Raw genomic sequence first — 19,482 nt, forward strand, 5'->3', positions numbered from 1 at the left:
ATTTCAGACCTACTGAATCAGAAACTATATGAGGAATTCAGCATTACACTGAGAATCACTGGTTCAGGGCCCTGTGGGCTCTGGTTGAACAGCCCACATTTGAGTGTCTTTACTATTCACCAGTGCCCTGAGCAAGTAATCTGCCTTTTTTCCTTGTCAGTTTCCTCCTCAGTAAATGAACACAGGAAGTACTACTTCCTTCATACAGTGAGAGAACACAGTAAAACACTTTGCACAGTGTCTGATATGTACTTTGTTGAGTGTTTACTAAACATTAGCTAAACAAGACAAATCCAAAATCAAAAGCTTTTTTTAAGTACCAAGTTTGTTTTTCATGAAAAATTACAACCAGTAAAACCTTTCATTCTTTTTACTTTCCCCTCTAAATGACTAGATGTATCTCAATCATGTTGATATCACCCAACATCTGTTCTTCATAGCACTTACCAGAGTCATAACATTACATTTACTTGTCATTACCTGCTTAATGTCTGTCTCCCACATGAGACTGTAAGCTCCAATAGAGCAGGGATTATGTGTGTTGAGGTTCATCATTGTAATTCTACTTCTACTCTACTGTTTGCACTAAATACACATCATTTATTAGCTGCATATGCTAGTTGCTATGTTCCGGGTATCATTCATAAAGTTGCTCTAAGGATTAAATAAATTAGATGTAAAGTACCAAGACTGACTCTATTAAACATTCGTATTTGTTGTTGTTTAGTCAGAGTCGTGTGCAACTCTGTGACCCCATGGATTGTAGCCCGCCAGGTTTCTCTGTCCATGGGATTTCCCCAGCAAGAATATTGAAGTGGCTTGCCATTTCCTTCCCCAGGGGATCTTCCCAACCCAGGGATTGAATCAGCATCTCCTGCACTAACAGGAGGATTCTTTACCACTGAGCCACCAGGGAAGCCCAAACATTCACATTAGCTGTAATTATATTGAATGAATTTCAAAATAAATATTGAATAGATGGAGTAGAAGCCCTTTTGCTCTCTGGTATATTCTCTAAAGTCATGTATTTTTATTCAGCAAACTATGCATTAGAATAACTATGAGCATACAATCTGCAGAATCTGCAACAGTTCAGGTAACACCAGAAGTACTGCTCTCTACTATCTTTCCTCAGACTAAAGCCTAATACATAAGGCTGCCCCTTTAATTTGAACATGGAAGAGAAACACAAAGAAAAACTGCTTTGCTGTTAAATGTAAAATCAAGAAGAAAAAGAAAAGGAATATTGACAAAAAATTTTAAACAGATCTATTTTCTTAAAGAGAGTATGGGTTATATAAAATCTACTCTTCATTTACAAAAGAATTTCAAACATGCCCAGGAATTAGACAAAATTTAAATCAACAAAAAAGACAAAATGCTTACTTGAAAGGGGAACTGACGATACTTCAAATATTCTGCAAGTATATCTAACATCCGCACCATTTGAGAAAAAATAAGAACTCGATTGCCTCGCTCTCTTAGGCGAATTAACAGTTTGTCAAGAAGAATTAGTTTTCCGCTACTACGGATTAAGTGCTATAAGGAAACAATAAATTACACTTGTTATAACATGTTAAAAGAACTGTATCAGATGAAACAAATGTCTCACAACACTTCAGTTTCTTCATTTTAAATTAAGATTTTCAATTTTCATAATGTTGAAATAGTTTATTTATGTTTTCAAAATTTTTTAGAACCTTTATCAATTTGTTCTATGACTTAAGCTAAATTTTCCTTGCCATTTAGCACCTAGGGTTTTGCTGCATTTTCTGGAGACCAAAAAAAAAAAGAAAGCATTGTTTCACTCTATTTGTTAGATATCACAGGATTTCTCCAAAACTCTTAGCTGAAACAACTAAGTGACAACTAATACACTGAAAGAAGAAACAACTAAGTAATCAAAGGCTTTGAAAGAGTGAGAAATCTCTTCTAATTTGTATGTATCAGTCCCTGACAGCACTTCAAAGCAGTAGACAGCTGGATGACAACTGTGCCTTCTTCACACTCGTCGTCATCTGTCTTCCAGAAGTGACAGGAAGAGGAAGATCTAAGGTCCAGATGCCCTTCTTAAGGTTACCACTACCATTTGCTAGATAAAGTGTGACAGACCATGGTTAGATCAGCTTTTAAAAAAAATGATCAAAATGACTAAATGGATAAATTATAACTATAAAATATTTTTATAAACACTAAAAAATAAGCAGCACCATTATTTAAATACATCATTAACCAAAAAGAACATCTAACCAATATATTAAAAGCACTGTGCTATTTTCACTTAAAACTGAAATAAACATTTTTAGAATTTTGCTTTACCATGAAGTAATAAAATTTTAAAATTCTTACTTGTAAGGCCTCCTGTTTATTATAGAATTCATTATTATCTGGTGGTTTAATGAGGTAGCAATGGTTACAACATTTCTTTAGCTCCATCATAATATTCAAAAAGCCTGAGGTACTGCCCTTGGAACCTTTGCTGAGGGCTTTGTAATTCCTAGTTAATATCCACCTGTTTAAAAAAAAGATTATGAAAATGATGTAGCATAATAATTATCAGGATGAATTCTAAAACCATAAAAAAAATTAAGTACCAAAGCAAAACTGGACCATTATGAAGTTCAACTCCAAAGACAAAGGACTAAACTTTGTTCACAAAACTAAATCAACCTCATTCAAAAGACTCATGACAACACATAGTTATTTGAACCGTTAACTATACACAGTAAAGGCTTAACATAACATAGTGAATTAATAGTGCATAGTGCATTAATCCTTTACCCCCAAATTTATTTTTAAAATGGTCAAATTTATAATCTATCTTAACTTTCCTAATGCAGATACCTCACACCTCATGAGGATACCTGGTTTAGCCAAACTGCCTTCTCTAAAATAGTTACACAATACACATGCAACTTAAGAGATAAATTATAAGTGGCTATTTTATTATTCCAAATTATGCATAACATTTCCTCTCACCATGATTTACCTTGTCTAACATCTTTTATTTCCTTCCTTTTTACAAGGCTAGTTTTTGAAGGAACTTGAAACAATTTTATCTGATTTGCCTCAAAATGACAGAATAGGGGAAGTGAGGGTGGCTGGCTATGAGCTGAAGACCAAGCTTGAGTGATGGAGTTTATTATATTATCCTATTTTGTATATGGTCTGAAATTTTCCATAACAATAACATAAAATTTATGTAGTAAATGTATTTTTAAAGTGAATGGCACTTACAGATTTATCATAAAATATGTTTCTGAGAGTTCAAATGCATGAAGCAGAGCTTTATGCAATTAAATGTTTAAACAGAAACGACAGATACTTCTTTTTGATTCTTTGAAGTGTTACTATACAGATCCAACATACATAAATTATACAAAATGTGATTTATTAACATTTTTCAAAAAGCAGAGGGGCCTAAAATTTTGTTCTAAGTTTGTTTCTCTGGCTTCTACTTCCACCTGTCAAAACATAATTATCAGAATTACATAATAATACCTTGGTATCATGGCAATCCTAAAACTTAAAAAGAAACCTTCTATAATGTAACATAGTACAAAATAAAGAAATACAATTAATTTAGTCTTATATCACCCGTGATCTTAGACATGCCATTCAGTCTCTCTCTGCCTCACTATGCCACAGGATAAACCTATTCTAAAATTCAAGAATTGTTACTGCTGTCTAAGACCCAACCAGGGCTGGGGGGCACCTCAGAACATGTACTCTGTTTACAGCTTACTTGTAATATTGTTTCTGTAAAGCACTCATTTCCATTCTTAAAATCTGTTCAACCTTGGCAGGAAGAGATTTTTCCACATCTTTCTTAACCCTGCGCAACAGAAACGGCTCAAGCTCCTTGTGGAGGCTTGCATAACCATATTCTCTGCCTTTGCCATGTTCTTCTTCAAAATCTTCCCAGGAAGAAAACCTTAAAAAATGTAAGCAAATGGAAGAATCAGTGAAAGAAGTCAAATTGCATTTGATATTTTACAGGATAGTCAGACATAAACAAAATACAGATTTTTAGGGGGGGAGGAATCTACAGATGTAAAATATAAGCTGTTTTATGAAAATTTGTTTACTTTCCTTGAGTTAAATAAAAATGAAATATTTTCAAGTATGGGAGTAATTATCACTAAAATATTTCTCAAAGAAAGCTATAAATCTATTGGAAGAAAATATGTATATGACCTTGGACAAGTTATTTATCTTATTTAGTCTGTTTTTCCTAAAATTATTAGAAAATGGAATTTTCTAACAATACCTTGTTATTGTTATTGCTACTGTTTAAGAATGATACTATTTCCATTTTTAAGCAAGGGATATTCTGAACAACAGGCAAAATCAACTGTTATAATTTATTATCCATGGCTCAAGCTTATTTATTTACAAAACTGAAAAATAAAAATATTATTTCAAATTCTATTCTGTCCCATTTGTTTTCTTCTTAATAATCTCTGATCCAGTGTTTGGGACAATAAAACCTCCTTCTGACCTTATTATCTACACTAATTATTTTCCTGCTAAACTTAGCAAATGAAACTAACATTAAAATTGTATCTTAATTTATCTTACTTTTCTGGCATAATGAAATGTAGCAAAGACCAGAGCTCTTTGAGGGAGTTTTGCAGAGGAGTTCCAGTGATAAGGAGACGGTGATTAGACTTAAAATCTATTAAAGTTTTATACAGAAGAGAGTCATCATTCTTTAATCGATGTGCTTCATCCACACCTATAAATGCCCAATTCAGACCTCCAAGGAATGCCTTAAAATGAACAGAAGAACATAGTTAATATCTCTATGAGAAAAATGGAATTCAGATCATTAAAATGAGACAAATTTAAAAACAAACCTATGTCCAATATTTCAAATAAAAATTATGTACTAAAGTTTATTGGAATCTTCAAATCAAGTAACTTAGAATGAAAAACAAAGTTCCTTCCATGACTAACTCAGCCATTAGATTAGAAAAACAGTATAATTATCGAGTGAAAGTTTTTACTAGCTTACATATTGAAAATAAAAACTATAGTGTCATTTAAAAATTTCACAAACAATGTTTATAGCCTAAGTCCAGTAGAAACCTCATTAATGTTAATTTGGAGAAAATAAATTTGGAACAGTGTGTAACTCCAAGTGTAGTTACAATTTACTGCTATGATTTTTATGAATTGTTTATTTACAATATATACACAAAGGTCTCTGACTTACGGAGATGGGCCTGATTCTGCTACTTAAAAGTTGCATGACTTTAGGCAAGTTCATTAACCTCTTTGAGACTTGACTTTTCTTCACAATAGGGACAGAAGTGTATTATAAAGTAATTATGAAGAATTAAAGAAGACAATAGCTATAAAGCATTTACCCAGTGGTAGTGTAATCCTTCCTTCTTTAAAGACCTTACAAATCAACAGACACTATACCAAGCTAGTTTCATATCCTTTGGTTTGTATTTACAACACTTAAAAATGTAAAAATCAACCTGACTTCAAGGATCATAAAAAAATAAACAGATAAGCTGGACTTGACCCACAGACTTTGACTCTGCTGACCACTGATTTATGTTTATCTTTTCATCCTATCCACAACGCAAAGGAAAAACTGATATACACCAAACAGAAAAACAGATTAATACATACCTTATCCTTCAACAAGATTTCATAAGTTGTTAACAGTATATTAAATTTTAACCGTTTGGTCTGGGGATGCATCCATTCATGAGTTCTTATCTATCAAGAAATTTCAAAGATAATTTTAAAATAAACATTTTTTTAAAAGTATACTTTTACTTGATTATCTAAAGTAAAATCCATTCAAAATACAAAAAAAACTGTCTATATGTTTATGTAATAAAATAACTAACAATTCTTTATACAGTACAAGCTACACTGATCTTACTTATAAGTAAAATATAGATACTCCAGCATATCAAAACCTTCTATAAAAAAAATAGCCACATTTTTTTTAATAGCAACATTTTTAATATATGCTTTTCACTGAAGGAACTTCTCATTTGACCAAACAAAAGTGATTCCTTTTTTAGCCGATGAAATATGTCTGGGGTTTGCTTCACAATAATAATTGGGAGGAACGTATCATGTAGAGGGACAGATGAAGCAAAACGGCAAGAGTTAAAACTGCAGTTGGACATAAGGACATGGAGATTTTATTACATTCTTCTGTAGGCTTTCATGTATATTTGAAACTTATAGTAAGGCAGGAGAAAAATATATATATATATATAACACTAAAACAAAAATTAATTTTTATTAAGCCAATCAAACGTGATGAATCTTACTGTGTAACAAGTTTAATGCTGGAAACTAAGACTTTATAAAGACCATCAAAGACTTGTTCTCAAGTTTGTCTAAATTTCTAAGTTTGTCGCAAAACAACTTACCATGTTTCTGCTGTTGATGTCACCTAAATAAACCACAGCATTCATTTGAGAAGCCCACGTCTGAATCTCCCTTTGCCAGGAAGTGAGAGTGGAGAGTGGTACTACTAACAGAAAAGGTCCATATAATTGGTGTTCATGAAACAAATAGTTCAGAAATGAGATCGTCTGTATTGTTTTTCCAAGGCCCATTTCATCAGCAAGTATGCAACTATTACCTCTACAAAATGAAAAACAAAAATCATGTATACAATAAAGACTCAAATTTACAAGTAACCTTTATACATAACCCATGTGAAAATTTATATGAATTTAAATCAGATTAATCTGATAGGTATTATTTACAATATGTATTTTTATTAACTGTAATAGTAGAGAGTTTATGATTTTAGAACATAAAAGCAGCTTAAAAATGAACAGAATTGTTTACAGTCAGTTATGGAGATAAGGACACAATCCATCTACAAGTGGTAGAGTCCAGATAAAACTACAGCTACGTTAAAGTTTAAAAAACAAAAAAACTGCACCCTAGTCACCTACACTGCCAAAAACAGAGTAGGGGACAAAGGAGAGAGGAGGAGAAAAACAGAAGCCAAAATGGCTATTAGAGATAACCGGAAGAGAAACAGTCCAGGACACAGTGAGACAATGTATACATGTTCTAATTTCAGTTAGAACATATTTAAATACTGCAACAATCAAAAGGGTCTTTTTCTTCTTAATATAAGAAGTATTGTTTATATAGGGCTTCCCTGGTGGCTCAGGGCTAAAGAACCCGCTTGCCAAGACAGTAGAGACAGGTTCGATCCCTGGGCAGGGAAGATCTCCTGGAGAAGCAAATGGCAACCCTCTCCAGTATTCTTGCCTGGGAAATCCCATGGACAGAGGAACCTGGCAGGCTGTCTAGTCCATGGGGTCACCAAGAATTAGACACGACTGAGCAACTTAACAACTGTTTATATAATAGGAAATGCAAAGACCTATATATAAATACCAAAGGGTCTTATCCTTTATGCTGGTGGAAACCTTTTCCAAGCCCCATATTTGTAAAAATTTTATCCTCTTAAATAACAATTCAAAATATACATACTTGCACCAAGAGTGAGCAAGCCAATTTAAACCATTCAGTTGATAATCTCTTAATTCTAGTCCTTCATGTCCTCCAATATAGGATGGCTGCTTCTTTAGGGCTACAAATCTCGGCCTTTGTTTTAATACCTTTTGTAGAAACAAATATTAACATGAAGAATTATTAAACATAAGAAATCATATTAAAAGATGAAGATCTCAGCTTTTACCATAAATTTTAAAATTTCATCTCAAATCATCACGCTCAGAAATTCCATGACAAAATATACATGAGGACTCAAAGAAGTCTGTTTTCTATAACAATGTACAGTGAAATATTCTGGTCTCTTTTGGGAACAAAAAATGACAGAGGTAAGTGAGTTCTTGCTGAAATACTTGGATCTCACATGTTTCACAAGTAAAAGCTATGTTAAATTCATTCATTTAACCACAGTTCCAGCCCTGACCTAGAAATAAAACATAAAACTGGCTTAACTTTCCATTTGATTTCTCATTTCTAAATTACCCTTATTAATTTAATTAAATCTTATAATAAGAAAACAAATTCTAGTAGTACAAAGACCCCAAACTATCACTAATGGTAACTTTAAGTATTAGGCAAGGCAGTCCTCAACACTTTCTTATGGGGACATCCCTCTTTTCCTTTCCTATCATCAATGATAATATGCACTACCTTTTAAATCAAGCATATACATCTAATTTCCAAGAAATTTTCCCTTTTTGACCTCACTAACCCAGTCCCCACAACTGCCACCACCAATTTATTATCTTTCTGACAGTTTCCAGTCACCAAGGCTAAAAGACAGTGCCACATCTAAAATGGCACAGCAATTACAGGAATCATTTCCTATAGGACCTACCATCCAAGCAGTTCTCTCCTTTAGCCTGTGTGAAATCAGAATCCAACTCTCTATGTGGGCTTGTAATATTTATGATGCATAAATACAGTTTCAATAATTTAAAATGGCAAACAGTACTCACTTTGCAGTCTTTAAAAGGAGTGGTTTTTGATTGATTCCTGCTGAAATACTCATCTATGCATGCTTGAAACTTTTTGGAAATAAGAGCGCCGTCTTCCCAGCTGCACTCTGAGTATGGAAGGCCCTGCCATTTGCAATAATAATCAGGATAGCCAGCAGCTGACTTCTGATTGGAATGAGCTGTGAGATAAATCAGATATATTTTACACTGAATTTTATCCAAGGAAAAATTCTTAGTAAAAACTAGACAAGTAAAAATAAGCCATCTGGTTTACACTATTATTATTATAAGAGCAAGCTACTGTATTTGATGTGCAAGCAAAACTTTAAGTTTTCAGATGACTTCAAGCATGGAAAGATAAATGTTTAATTAGAATCATTTATTACTAACCTATTATTCGCTCCACTATTTGATACTGCTTATGGAGATCATCTGTAAGTTCTTGCTGGCAATTATAATATTCCACATCTTCTGGAGAAGCATTTTTCAACCTGAAAAATTATTAACCCAAGAACAAAGTTAAAAATCTCCCCTAAATCCCATCTGTAGCACAAAATCTCCTATCTTGTCACTCAAACGTGAATCAGTTTGAATAATGAAGAAACTGAAACAGAAATAAATTTAAGCATCACTAATTTTTAACTCCAACATAAAACATACCATCTTTTTGTTTCCTGATCTTTTTTCTTATAATTATCTAATTTTTTCATTCCTCTAACATTTTGCTGCTTAAGGGTTTCCTCTGTCTCCCAAGTATTGTGGATATGTGACCATCCTTTCCATTTAATTAAATACTGGATCTCTCCTAGTTCCTTGTTTTTTTCAAATCCTGCATTTGGGTCACCATCTGCTTCAACTGCATAGATGGTTGTAGTAGCACCAGTAGCTGAAAAAAAAAAAGTACAATACATTCCATGTGATTCTATTATAGAAGTATTTCAACTCAAAATTTCAAGAATATAAACAGAAAAATATGTGCTCTTTTAAATAAGTAACAAACAGGGGATGAGTTTATAGGAAACTAGATTATACATTCATGAAAGAAACTCTGAAATTCTAGAACAGAAAGATTAAAAATCATCTTAAGACCCTAAGCATCCACCAACAGATGACTGGATAAAAAAACACTGTATGTACATAAACAATGGAATACTATTTGGCCATAAAAAAGGAGGACATCTGCTATCTGTAACAACATGGATGGACCTCAGTAGCATCATGCTAAGTAAAATAAGTCAAGAGAAGGATAACCTGTATGTTCACACATATATGGAAAAGGGAAGGAGGGAGTGGGGAATTCATTGACTGAAAGATCACATTCAAACTTATCAGAGGTAGGACAAGTATGATGAAGTGGTCAGAATAGATTCTTTACCACTGAGCCACCAGGGAAACCCTAAGCAAGGTGTGTGTGTGTGCGTGTGTGTGTCCGTGTGTGTGTCTGTGTTAGTTGCTCAGTCATGTCCAACTGTGCAACCCCATGCACTGTAGCCTGCCAGGGACCTCTGCCCATGGGATTCTCAGGCAAGAATACTGGAGTGGGTTGCCATTCCCTTCTCCAGAAGCAAGGTATATTTTATAGCAAATAAGTATAAAAGTAAAAACTCCACCCTCAGCTTTCAAAGTTGAAGTCTTTAGGAAAAAATTCACTCTAATAAATATTACTAAAAAACAAAACCAAAAATGAAGGTTTCTTTTTTCTTTCAATACCTCCTTTTCTTCCAATCCGACAATCCATAAACCGTTCTATTGTTTCAAACTCCTCTTCCTCAGGTTGAGGAACATCCTCTCCACAGACTTCCAGGAGGTCATCAGAATCTGTTTTCATTTCTTCATCTTCCTTGTAGCTAACGTTCACAGTTGCTTGGCGACGAGAGCTTCTTTTATCATTATCATATTCTTCTTCATCATCCTCCTCCTCCTCAGATGAATCAATCTGTCTCTTTTTTTGTCCAATAATCTTTTTTCCATTTTTTGACTTAGATCTAGGGAAAACCAAAGGAAAGAGGTATTTTACAGAAATACTGGCATAAAACAAGATTTGAGAAACTCTAAGGTAAAGAACGAATACCTTCTGTAACCAATAATTTTCAGAATCAAACCAAGAACATACTATACTTACCTATTTTGAGTTTTTCTACTTTTAACTTTATTTTTTGGCTCATAATCAGATTCTGTTTCATCACAACTGCTTTTATCACGTTCTTCTTCAGATTCTGAATCTGAACCAGACTGAGAGAGAGATCCCGATCCAGACATCTGCCAATCTTCACTGTATATAAAATATATAAAGGATGTTTACTTATACAGCAAATTTTGTCTGACAAAATATAAAAATAATCAAGCTAAATTACATTCCAGCTAATATAAAAAAATCACTTCCACTCATTACAAAAATACTCAAATATCTGTAGAATAAGAAAATGCTGGAAAATATTCTTCATAGATTTCTTCTACTCCCGAGTTTTTTGTTAATCATTTAATTATACCTCAATGTAACGCAAGTAAGTGGAGTTTAGGTGAAAACACAGTATGCTAATTTAGAGTCACAGTGCTTAACTTTGAAAATCTTGTCTAATTTTACTTGCCATTTCAAAATAGATTCTATAATAATTCCTTTCATTTTAATTTTGTGGAGATTGTGATTTTTAAAAAATACCCTTTAAAAATGATTTTTAAAATATTATACATTAAGAAACTTAAAATAAGGTATCAAAAAAATTGAAGAAAAAAAAAACATTCCATCTTAACCAACATTCAGTAACTACCTTACCCTTATTACTGTTTTTAGTCTATTTAATTCCAAATAACATAGAAAGAAAAAAATGTTGGATTCACTGTTAATATTCTATTATAGTAGTAACTTTAAATGAAAGATACACATTAAGTTCTTACATACACACTACATTCTGTATCAAAGCCACTGTTTCTACTCCAGTGCTCTGCACGGCTTACACCAATTACAACTATGTCATATGTTAAGGGTTGCATAAGCAAGCCACATGATAAAATCTGGTTTATGATATTAAAAAAAAAACACACACAATGGGAGAAGCTAATTTTTTATCTTGAGATGTTTTTTTCAGAGTTTGCATTAGACATAGCAATAGGTAAGATATATGAAAAAAATCTCCATTTTGTATTTTTATAGTAAGTATTATAATGATTTTATATCCAACAAAATGATTGATAAATCATCCTAAATTACTCATATTTTAAAAATATTCTTTGCTTGCACTCATACTAAGTTTAGAAATTACTAATTCAGTGGAAAACTTAAACAGTTGGTAAGACACAGTAGCTGAAAACATACTTAGTAAAACAAAAGACAAATCTAAAGAAATCAGCCAGAATATAGCACAGGAATAAAAGGATAAAACACATGATAAAGTAAGACTCATGGAGAACTGGAAGGATGATCCAACAGATATATAATAGTTATGATCCAAAACAGATGAAATATACATCTGTTAACTGTAGTAACAGAAATTTATAGAATGAAAAAGAGAAAATGCCAAGAGATACAATGACGGAATTTTTAGAAACTAGTAAAACGCATGAATCTTCACATTAAAGATGCATAAAATAAAGTGCATAAAGTGGGATAAATAAATAAATCCAAAGCTGGATGTATCAGTGTGAAAATGCAGGATATCCAAGACAGAGAGACAAGACAACAGAACAATGTTTTTTGAAGAAATGAGAGAGAAAACAACTCAGATCATCTAAAATATCAGAACTGAGACTTGAAGTATTTTTAACACTTCCTGGGTCAAGATCTTTGGGAAATTACAGTGAGTTGCTAAATGAGTTCTAAAGAGGAAGTAAATTTCATGTGCAGACAAATAAAAGGATAGCTATTCACATCATAACTATCTGAAATCCATCATCTTTGGTCCCAACATTCCTATATAAGTTTTTCAAGTTATCAAGATCTTCTGATATTGTGACTAAGAAGATCTTTGAAGTTTATAAAAAATATACAGGAGAGGTGTTATACGAGATAAACAAGTGGCACAAAAAAACATGTTGTCACAGAAACATAAAAGAATTAATGGTTTAAATTAACCTAATAAAATGCCATGAACCAAGAAGTTCACTTCTGGCAACAACTGGTCATAAAGAAAGAAATATAAATCATTAGGATTTTCTTGATATAAAAGTAATCAGTTGAACAAAATGGCATACTCTTTATGCTTTTTCCTTTTGACCTCACTGGATGAGTCATCAGAATCTTCACTGCTAGAGGAATCCTGTAGAGAAAAATATACAAAGTTAAGGTTGTTAATGATTAGAATTCAACTATAGTAACATTTTTCCTTGTCATACTATTAAACATTCACTTTACTAATAAAACTGTAAAGACTTTTTTCCATGTTATATTTATACCATAAATTAGCATATAAATTACATTTTTACTGCAAATATGTAACAGCGAAATTAGGTAAACATCACAATGTCAACATTTTGTATAAAATCTTATAACCTACCATTTGTGGATACTACTACTGTTGCCTAGTAAGACCTCAAAAAGGAATCCTAATTGTTGGTATGTCAAATTCTCATTTAGTATTTTTTTTTCCTCAGTAGGCAGTTTTTGATATACAGATATCACCCCCCAATCTTTGAAAGTTCAATTTATACCACTACACTTTTACAAAAGAACCTATACTAGTAACTGTTTTCGCTAACTGAAAGAAATCTGAAGAGAATTTTCACTTTACAAAACCCAGCAAAAAGAGCACTCAGCATTTGTTTCGCAGCACGCTGTTACTGAGGTGGCAAGCATGCAGAACGGCACCTCCAAGCTGCTTCCCTGGGAACTATCCTCAGCGCTGAGCTGCCAGGATTCTGAACTGCGCCTGTGAGCATCTGTGCTTCACCTCACTTTTCCCACGACAGTTACCAAGATGTGTCCTAAGGAAATAGCCTCTTTGCTTTTCTATACCACTTGACTTAGGGAAAAGGACACTCCCATTTTCAGATAGGTGGGGAAACCTATAGTTCTTCCTGAATGTTTTTGTGCAAACATACACGCATGTGTGCTCATGTGCACACAGGAACTACACTGTTTATAATAAAAATATGTCTACATTTCAAGGCTACAGATGCACATTTAAATGTAGTTATTTTCCTATCCTTCTAATACCCTTACTATTTCTAATAATTTTGTAAATAGCCCCCAGTTAAATAATTAGGCATCAAATCTACTTTTCAGATAATAGCTTTCACAATGAATAGTCACCTCCTCTGATCCACTATTAGATGAAGCTTGATGTTGCTGCTGCTGCTGCTGCTGCTTCTTAAGCATTGCAGATCTCTGAACGGCCAAAATACTAGGGCTAGATTTCCAGAACTGTAACAGAAATATACACAAGTGAAGAACAAAGTTTTGAAAAAAACTGGAAAAAGGATAATCTATTGAAAACCAATATCAACATTTTCACTGCCTCCAAATAATAAATTAACAGTAAGACTATTTTCCTTACTCACATATATGTAAAACAATATTGCTGCAATGTAATTAAAATAAATGCTGAGCTTTAGATGTATATAAATAATTTATGGTGTGTTGAGTTTTACAGATAGACAGCCTTAATCAATATATTCTTTGGTGTTAGGACTATTGTCAAAAACAACGTGATGATACATGCCACCAATGCTATTCAACATGTGGCTACCTATCTCTTTAACTGGTGTGAGGAGCTTGAGTCAGAATGCAAATTAACTAAGCATAGTTTTAGTTCAACTGACTTTTTTGTTTGTTTCTGGTAGCAAAACTTCCTACATGAAGGAAGTAAGCTATGTGAATATTCTGGCCCAAGCATCTTATCATGACTGGTACTCTAAGTAACACTCTGTATACCATTCTGATGTATAGACAAGTTTTACTAAACCTTATAATTGCTTTTTTTAAACAGAATGGCCCTTGGCATATTCTACCACGTATCTTCAAGGAAGCAGAATTCTATTAAATACTCCTATTGGCAATACATTATATCCTTTGAAGATCTTGATAGTACAGATAACACTGTAAAATTAACAAGACCTCAAAAGCCTTAAATTTTTATCCATGAGACAGAGTATTTATGCAACAATTTCTGCTTGAAAAAGAGAAAGTTTCATGTGTGTTCATTTTATACTTGTCTTATACATCAATAGTTATAGACTGCTTCTCTTCCAAGCCAACTGACAGATGACACCAAGTTCGAGAACAATTTCAAGTGCATTTTAATACTTAAAATCAACATTTTCTAAAAGCTAGATCAAGAATGCTCTAACTCAATGCTATACATTTTCCCAAAGTAATACAGGAAATCTACCTGTCATTGGATACGTTATTCATTACCTCAGCTCCATCAACTTTCGGTGGTTTTGCTTGAACTTTATTTTCTCGGGAATTGTCTGACTCAGACTCTGACTGACTGCCCGATTCAGATCCAGAGTCAGAGTCGCTGCTACCTGACTGGCTACTGCTTCCATCACTACTGCTTCCAGAACTCGAACCAGATCCAGAGCCTGAAGCTGACCCAGAATCATCATCCGACTGGCTACAATTTAAAAATAAATAGATTTCAAACAAAATTAATTCAAAATTTAGCTTAACTCAGCAAAAAGCTCCACATCATTAAGCCTTGTTTGTTTAGTATGTCAACCTTCTATAGCCAAACAAATAGAGAAAGGAATTAATATTAATCTACAGCAATAACTGACTTGATAAATTTAGTAGCTTGGGCTAAAATATAAGCAATTAGATAACAATCTTCCTCCAAGGGTAATAAACAAAACCTACCAAGTACAGAATCCTGGGCTAGAAACTTATAATAACAAAATGTTTAAGACACAGTCCCTATCGTTAAAAGGCTATTTGATATAGTAAACATTAAGAAGAAATTGTGTGAAGAAAAAAATGTGATAAGAATTCTCATTTAGTAAAAGGTAGAAAACGAATTAAATTGTAGTTTCAACTTGTTTTCAAGTCCACATCTATGTTCTATCACCTCAGAGGAATGTAACTTATTACAACTAAGCTATGATAAAGTACAATTTATTAAAAAATAAGATTACTAATTTCTTCTCTGAGAAAATTATTCAATCTTTTATGGTTCCCTACTAATAAGTCTGAAATAGTAAATTCTCACAATCTTTCCTAGCCTCTGTATACACACACACACACACTTTTCAGCACTTATTTCCAGTCCAAAGTAGTCTAGAAATGGTCTGTACCTAATTGATTGTGTAAATCAATAGTATCCGAAAGGCTATTTGTTAACTGGTGTTTACATTTGAATTGCTGAAAACCAGGGCATTAAATTTTTTAAATACGTGGCAGACTCAGCTTTTAATGTAATTTTATCTGACTTGATGAGAAACAACAGGTAGTGTCACACACACAGAGCAAAACTCAAGCTTCTTATTCTCTTGCTGTAGTTTTCAGAAACACCACTAGATGGAGGGATTACTCTACAAAGACTACAAGATCAAACAGTAACCCTTCCTAAAAGTAATTCTTGAGAGCAAGGCGTTAATAGTTTCTACATGGAAACACAGCCATAAAAGTTTTCAAGAAGACATTTGATTCTAAAAGTTTTGCTGACAGTGTGAACAAACATACACCTATTTTTAAAATTTGGGAATCTAGTGGAGTATGTTTTTCTTCATATAAAGCGTAAACAAAAAGTTCAACCTTAAAGGCTATATCAAGACCATTTCTGCCACAGTTTCTACCCTCCAGACACATGGTTCAAGAATAGCATAGTGCCTTTTAATTAAAAAACAAAATTGACCATTCTGCATTCTATTTGGGCCCTTGAAATTTCAGTAAGAATATCAGAGAAGATATTTTTCTTGACACACAATTTCATTTTTCCTTCAACCCACTAGGTAAGTGACACTTTTCATTTATTACTTTAGCAAAAACTATCATTTGTTAGGCACTGGGAAGACGGAGATGAGACAAAAAGTCCTTACCATTGTAAGAACTTCTAACCTAGTATGGAGAGACAGTCATGTCAACCAACAAATATCTCTCTGGGCTATATTTAAAATAATTCAACCAGGGGGTATGAAGAACACAAACAAGTCAGGCACAGTAATTGGAAAACATTTAGAAGAAAGTAAAGATGAACCCAATCCTTTACAAAGAAGAATTAAGTAGAAGGGGTATCATTTTAATTGCTTATAAGCTTCTTGAAGGTACTGTTTATTTTTTCCCAGAGTATCTTACACAGGTGGACACTCAGTAAATACCTGAAAAGTAAACGGATGGATAATTGCATCTGGGAGCTATCATGGACCTATATTCTTGAGTAGCCATAAAATAGCTAGTCAAAATTCCTTCTTAATGTATCAAGATTCCTTGCTAATGTATCAATATTCTTAAGTGAATGCAGGAATCTTCCTTTCACACTCTTTCGGTGAAAGTAGTTCTGGCTGATGTTAACAGCAAACAGCCTGAGCCTAGACTACTCTAAAGGCATAGGCTTATTATGAGAATGTCTTCACCTTAGGTATTAAAAGCATGAAGTATTTATTGCACTTAAATTGTTCATAGCAGGACTAAGAATATACACAGAATTAGTAAGGAATACCTATATACTGCCATAGAATGAGATACAGTTATGTAAAAAAAGCAAGATACAAAACTGCATTTATAGTATGCTTCCTTTGTGTATGAAGGGAGAAATGTTTACACATATTTGCTTATGCTTTTTTCAAAAGTAATAATGGTGTATAAAACAATTAAGTTAAAAATGGTTACCTACAAAGAGAGGAGAAAGAAAGCAGAAGGAACAAGGATTGAAATGAATTGTCAATTTCTGAACCATGCAAATGTTTTACACAATTTATTTTAAAAGGAAATTCTAATACTTGAGAGAGAAATATATATAGGTTGGGGGAGGGGGGAATAGTGAGACATAAAATTCTGAGGAAAAACAGGTAAAAAGCCTCTCCGTAATGAAGTCGTTCTATTTCAATCCACTGTTGCATATGCTCTTTCCAAAATAAAAATCAAACATGGCCTAACTGGGTAAGTCTTCAGTGGTTCTGTAACAAAAGACAAACATCTATGAGGTGCAGGAAATCTGTCTCCGCCAACCTATCTCCAGCCAGTTTCCCATCTAAATCCTTAGTTTTAGTGATGGCATACTACTTGAAATTCTCAGAAAGTGAGTTTCTCTTTCCACTTTCTGCTTTTGCACAATCACTTCCTTTTTTATTTTTTCACTATATAATTTCTATTTGAGCCTCACTTCATGGATACTTCTCTGACAAATCTCTCCTGACTCCAAAATTAAATCAATCCAACATTAAAGCCTCCCTAGTAGGCTTCCCTAGTAGCTCAGCCGGTAAAGTGTCTGCCTGCAATGCAGAAGACCGAGGTTCGATCCCTGGGTCAGGAAGATGCCTTGGAGAAGGAAATGGCAACCCCCTCTAGTACTTTTGGCCTGGAGAATCCCATGGACAGAGGAGCCTGGTAGGCTATAGTCCATAGGGTCGCAAAGTCAGACATGACTGAGCAACTAGCGCACACACACACAACATTAGAGCAGGAATACTTGCCTCAGTATTCCCACAATATCCTGTACCTATTACTACCTTAGTGATAAGCACATTATGTAATATTCACTGTAGTTTCCGTTTTATTTTTTGGTGTTCTACCATATGTTCCTAGAGTGCTGGAATTTTTACTTGTTCTTTGTATGCTGAGCACTAAATGAAGGGCTCAATATATGTTTGGTGAGTGGATGGATATATACATAAGCAAACAAATCAAAGATGCTTACGGATATAATATCTTATATAAAATTCACAAATAGAGTTGGGACTATAAAAATATTTCTCAGCTCCAATTAACACTTTATTTATTTAGGTAGTAACCAATACCACTGATTTTTCAAGACAATATAAGTTCTGTATACCACTTATGAGTTATCCTTATGAATTATATTAAATCTTAATAGCCCAACAGTATAAGGCAGAAGATTATTAAAAATACTGAATTCTTTCCCTTATCATTCTCAATTTACAAAAGAAAACTCATCAAATGGGTACTTAGATAAAAGAGTTTTCTTAGGGTAAATTAAGTAAAAAAAAAAATACATTTAAAAGATAAAACAGCAATTCAAATTAAAGTTTCTTTTCAAGATTGTTTTTATGCTCTATTTCAAATATAAACAAGAGCAATCGAATAACCATTTATCTATCAACCAGCTTCACAATTATCAACTCATACCAATTTTGTTTCAAATAATCCAGCTTTCCACAAACACAATCTCAAACATATTGAAATTTCATCCATAAATACTTTAGTACCTATATGTAAAAACAAACAACAAAAACTCCACTATTTTTAAACATTCACAAAACTAGTATCATATTTTTTAAAAAATCACTTATTTTCTTAATGTTAAGTATGAAATTATTATTAAATAATATTAAATATCCAGTTTAGTTTATCTCTTTAGTTGACTTTATTTCTTCACTCATTGAATGGAAACACAAACATGGTTCATATTCTGCAGCTGAATCCCATATTTAAGTCTCCTTCATTAACCTGACAGTTCCCTCTCCCTCTTTTTTTACCCCCTGCAATTTATTTTGTGGAATAAATTAGGCAGTTTTTCCAGCAGACACTTCCTGCTTTCCAGATTTTACTAACTGTACTTCTGTGGTATTATTTGACATATTTTTCTGTCCCTTGTGTTTCTTATAAACTGTCAGACCTAGAGGCTCAGACTTAATTCAGTTTTCCTTGGCAAGAACATGTTTGAAAAGTTGCTGTGGACCTATAGTAAAAAAAAACAATGTTTGGTTACCTCTTTTTGTGTGAGGTTGTTTGATGTGGGTGCTCATGTTATTTTCAGCCTTATCCCTTCATTACATAGTTCTTCATAAGCCCTACACAAGCTCATCCACTATTTATTTAAAGGCAGTAAAATGGTGATATTGTCAGTCTTTACTTACCCATTATATCATTTCTTCACTAATAGGTGGAATATTTATA

General features: G+C 33.1%; 2 protein-coding genes across 3 annotated transcripts in view; one reads left to right on the forward strand and one right to left on the reverse strand.

The window, feature by feature from the left end:
- LOC145509644 (uncharacterized) overlaps positions 1-19,482 on the forward strand; it is a 340,359-nt gene that overhangs the window by 93,588 nt on the left and 227,289 nt on the right. The gene's annotated exons all lie outside the window — the stretch shown is intronic.
- CHD1 (chromodomain helicase DNA binding protein 1) overlaps positions 1-19,482 on the reverse strand; it is a 72,569-nt gene that overhangs the window by 31,462 nt on the left and 21,625 nt on the right. For both annotated transcript variants that reach the window (XM_081498863.1, XM_081498862.1), the window contains exons 3-17: positions 14,824-15,025; positions 13,720-13,830; positions 12,663-12,727; positions 10,597-10,746; positions 10,185-10,459; positions 9,135-9,360; positions 8,865-8,965; positions 8,475-8,653; positions 7,495-7,622; positions 6,408-6,624; positions 5,647-5,736; positions 4,582-4,772; positions 3,746-3,934; positions 2,350-2,512; positions 1,387-1,539 (exon numbers count right to left, since the gene is read on the reverse strand). In XM_081498863.1, coding sequence (XP_081354989.1) covers positions 1,387-1,539; positions 2,350-2,512; positions 3,746-3,934; positions 4,582-4,772; positions 5,647-5,736; positions 6,408-6,624; positions 7,495-7,622; positions 8,475-8,653; positions 8,865-8,965; positions 9,135-9,360; positions 10,185-10,459; positions 10,597-10,746; positions 12,663-12,727; positions 13,720-13,830; positions 14,824-15,025 — 2,440 coding nt within the window. The remainder of the gene's footprint in view (positions 1-1,386; positions 1,540-2,349; positions 2,513-3,745; positions 3,935-4,581; positions 4,773-5,646; positions 5,737-6,407; positions 6,625-7,494; positions 7,623-8,474; positions 8,654-8,864; positions 8,966-9,134; positions 9,361-10,184; positions 10,460-10,596; positions 10,747-12,662; positions 12,728-13,719; positions 13,831-14,823; positions 15,026-19,482) is intronic.

The sequence above is a fragment of the Giraffa tippelskirchi genome, chromosome 6, assembly GCF_054371585.1.
Source record: "Giraffa tippelskirchi isolate mGirTip1 chromosome 6, T2T-mGirTip1v1.2.pri, whole genome shotgun sequence".
Lineage (NCBI taxonomy): Eukaryota > Metazoa > Chordata > Mammalia > Artiodactyla > Giraffidae > Giraffa > Giraffa tippelskirchi.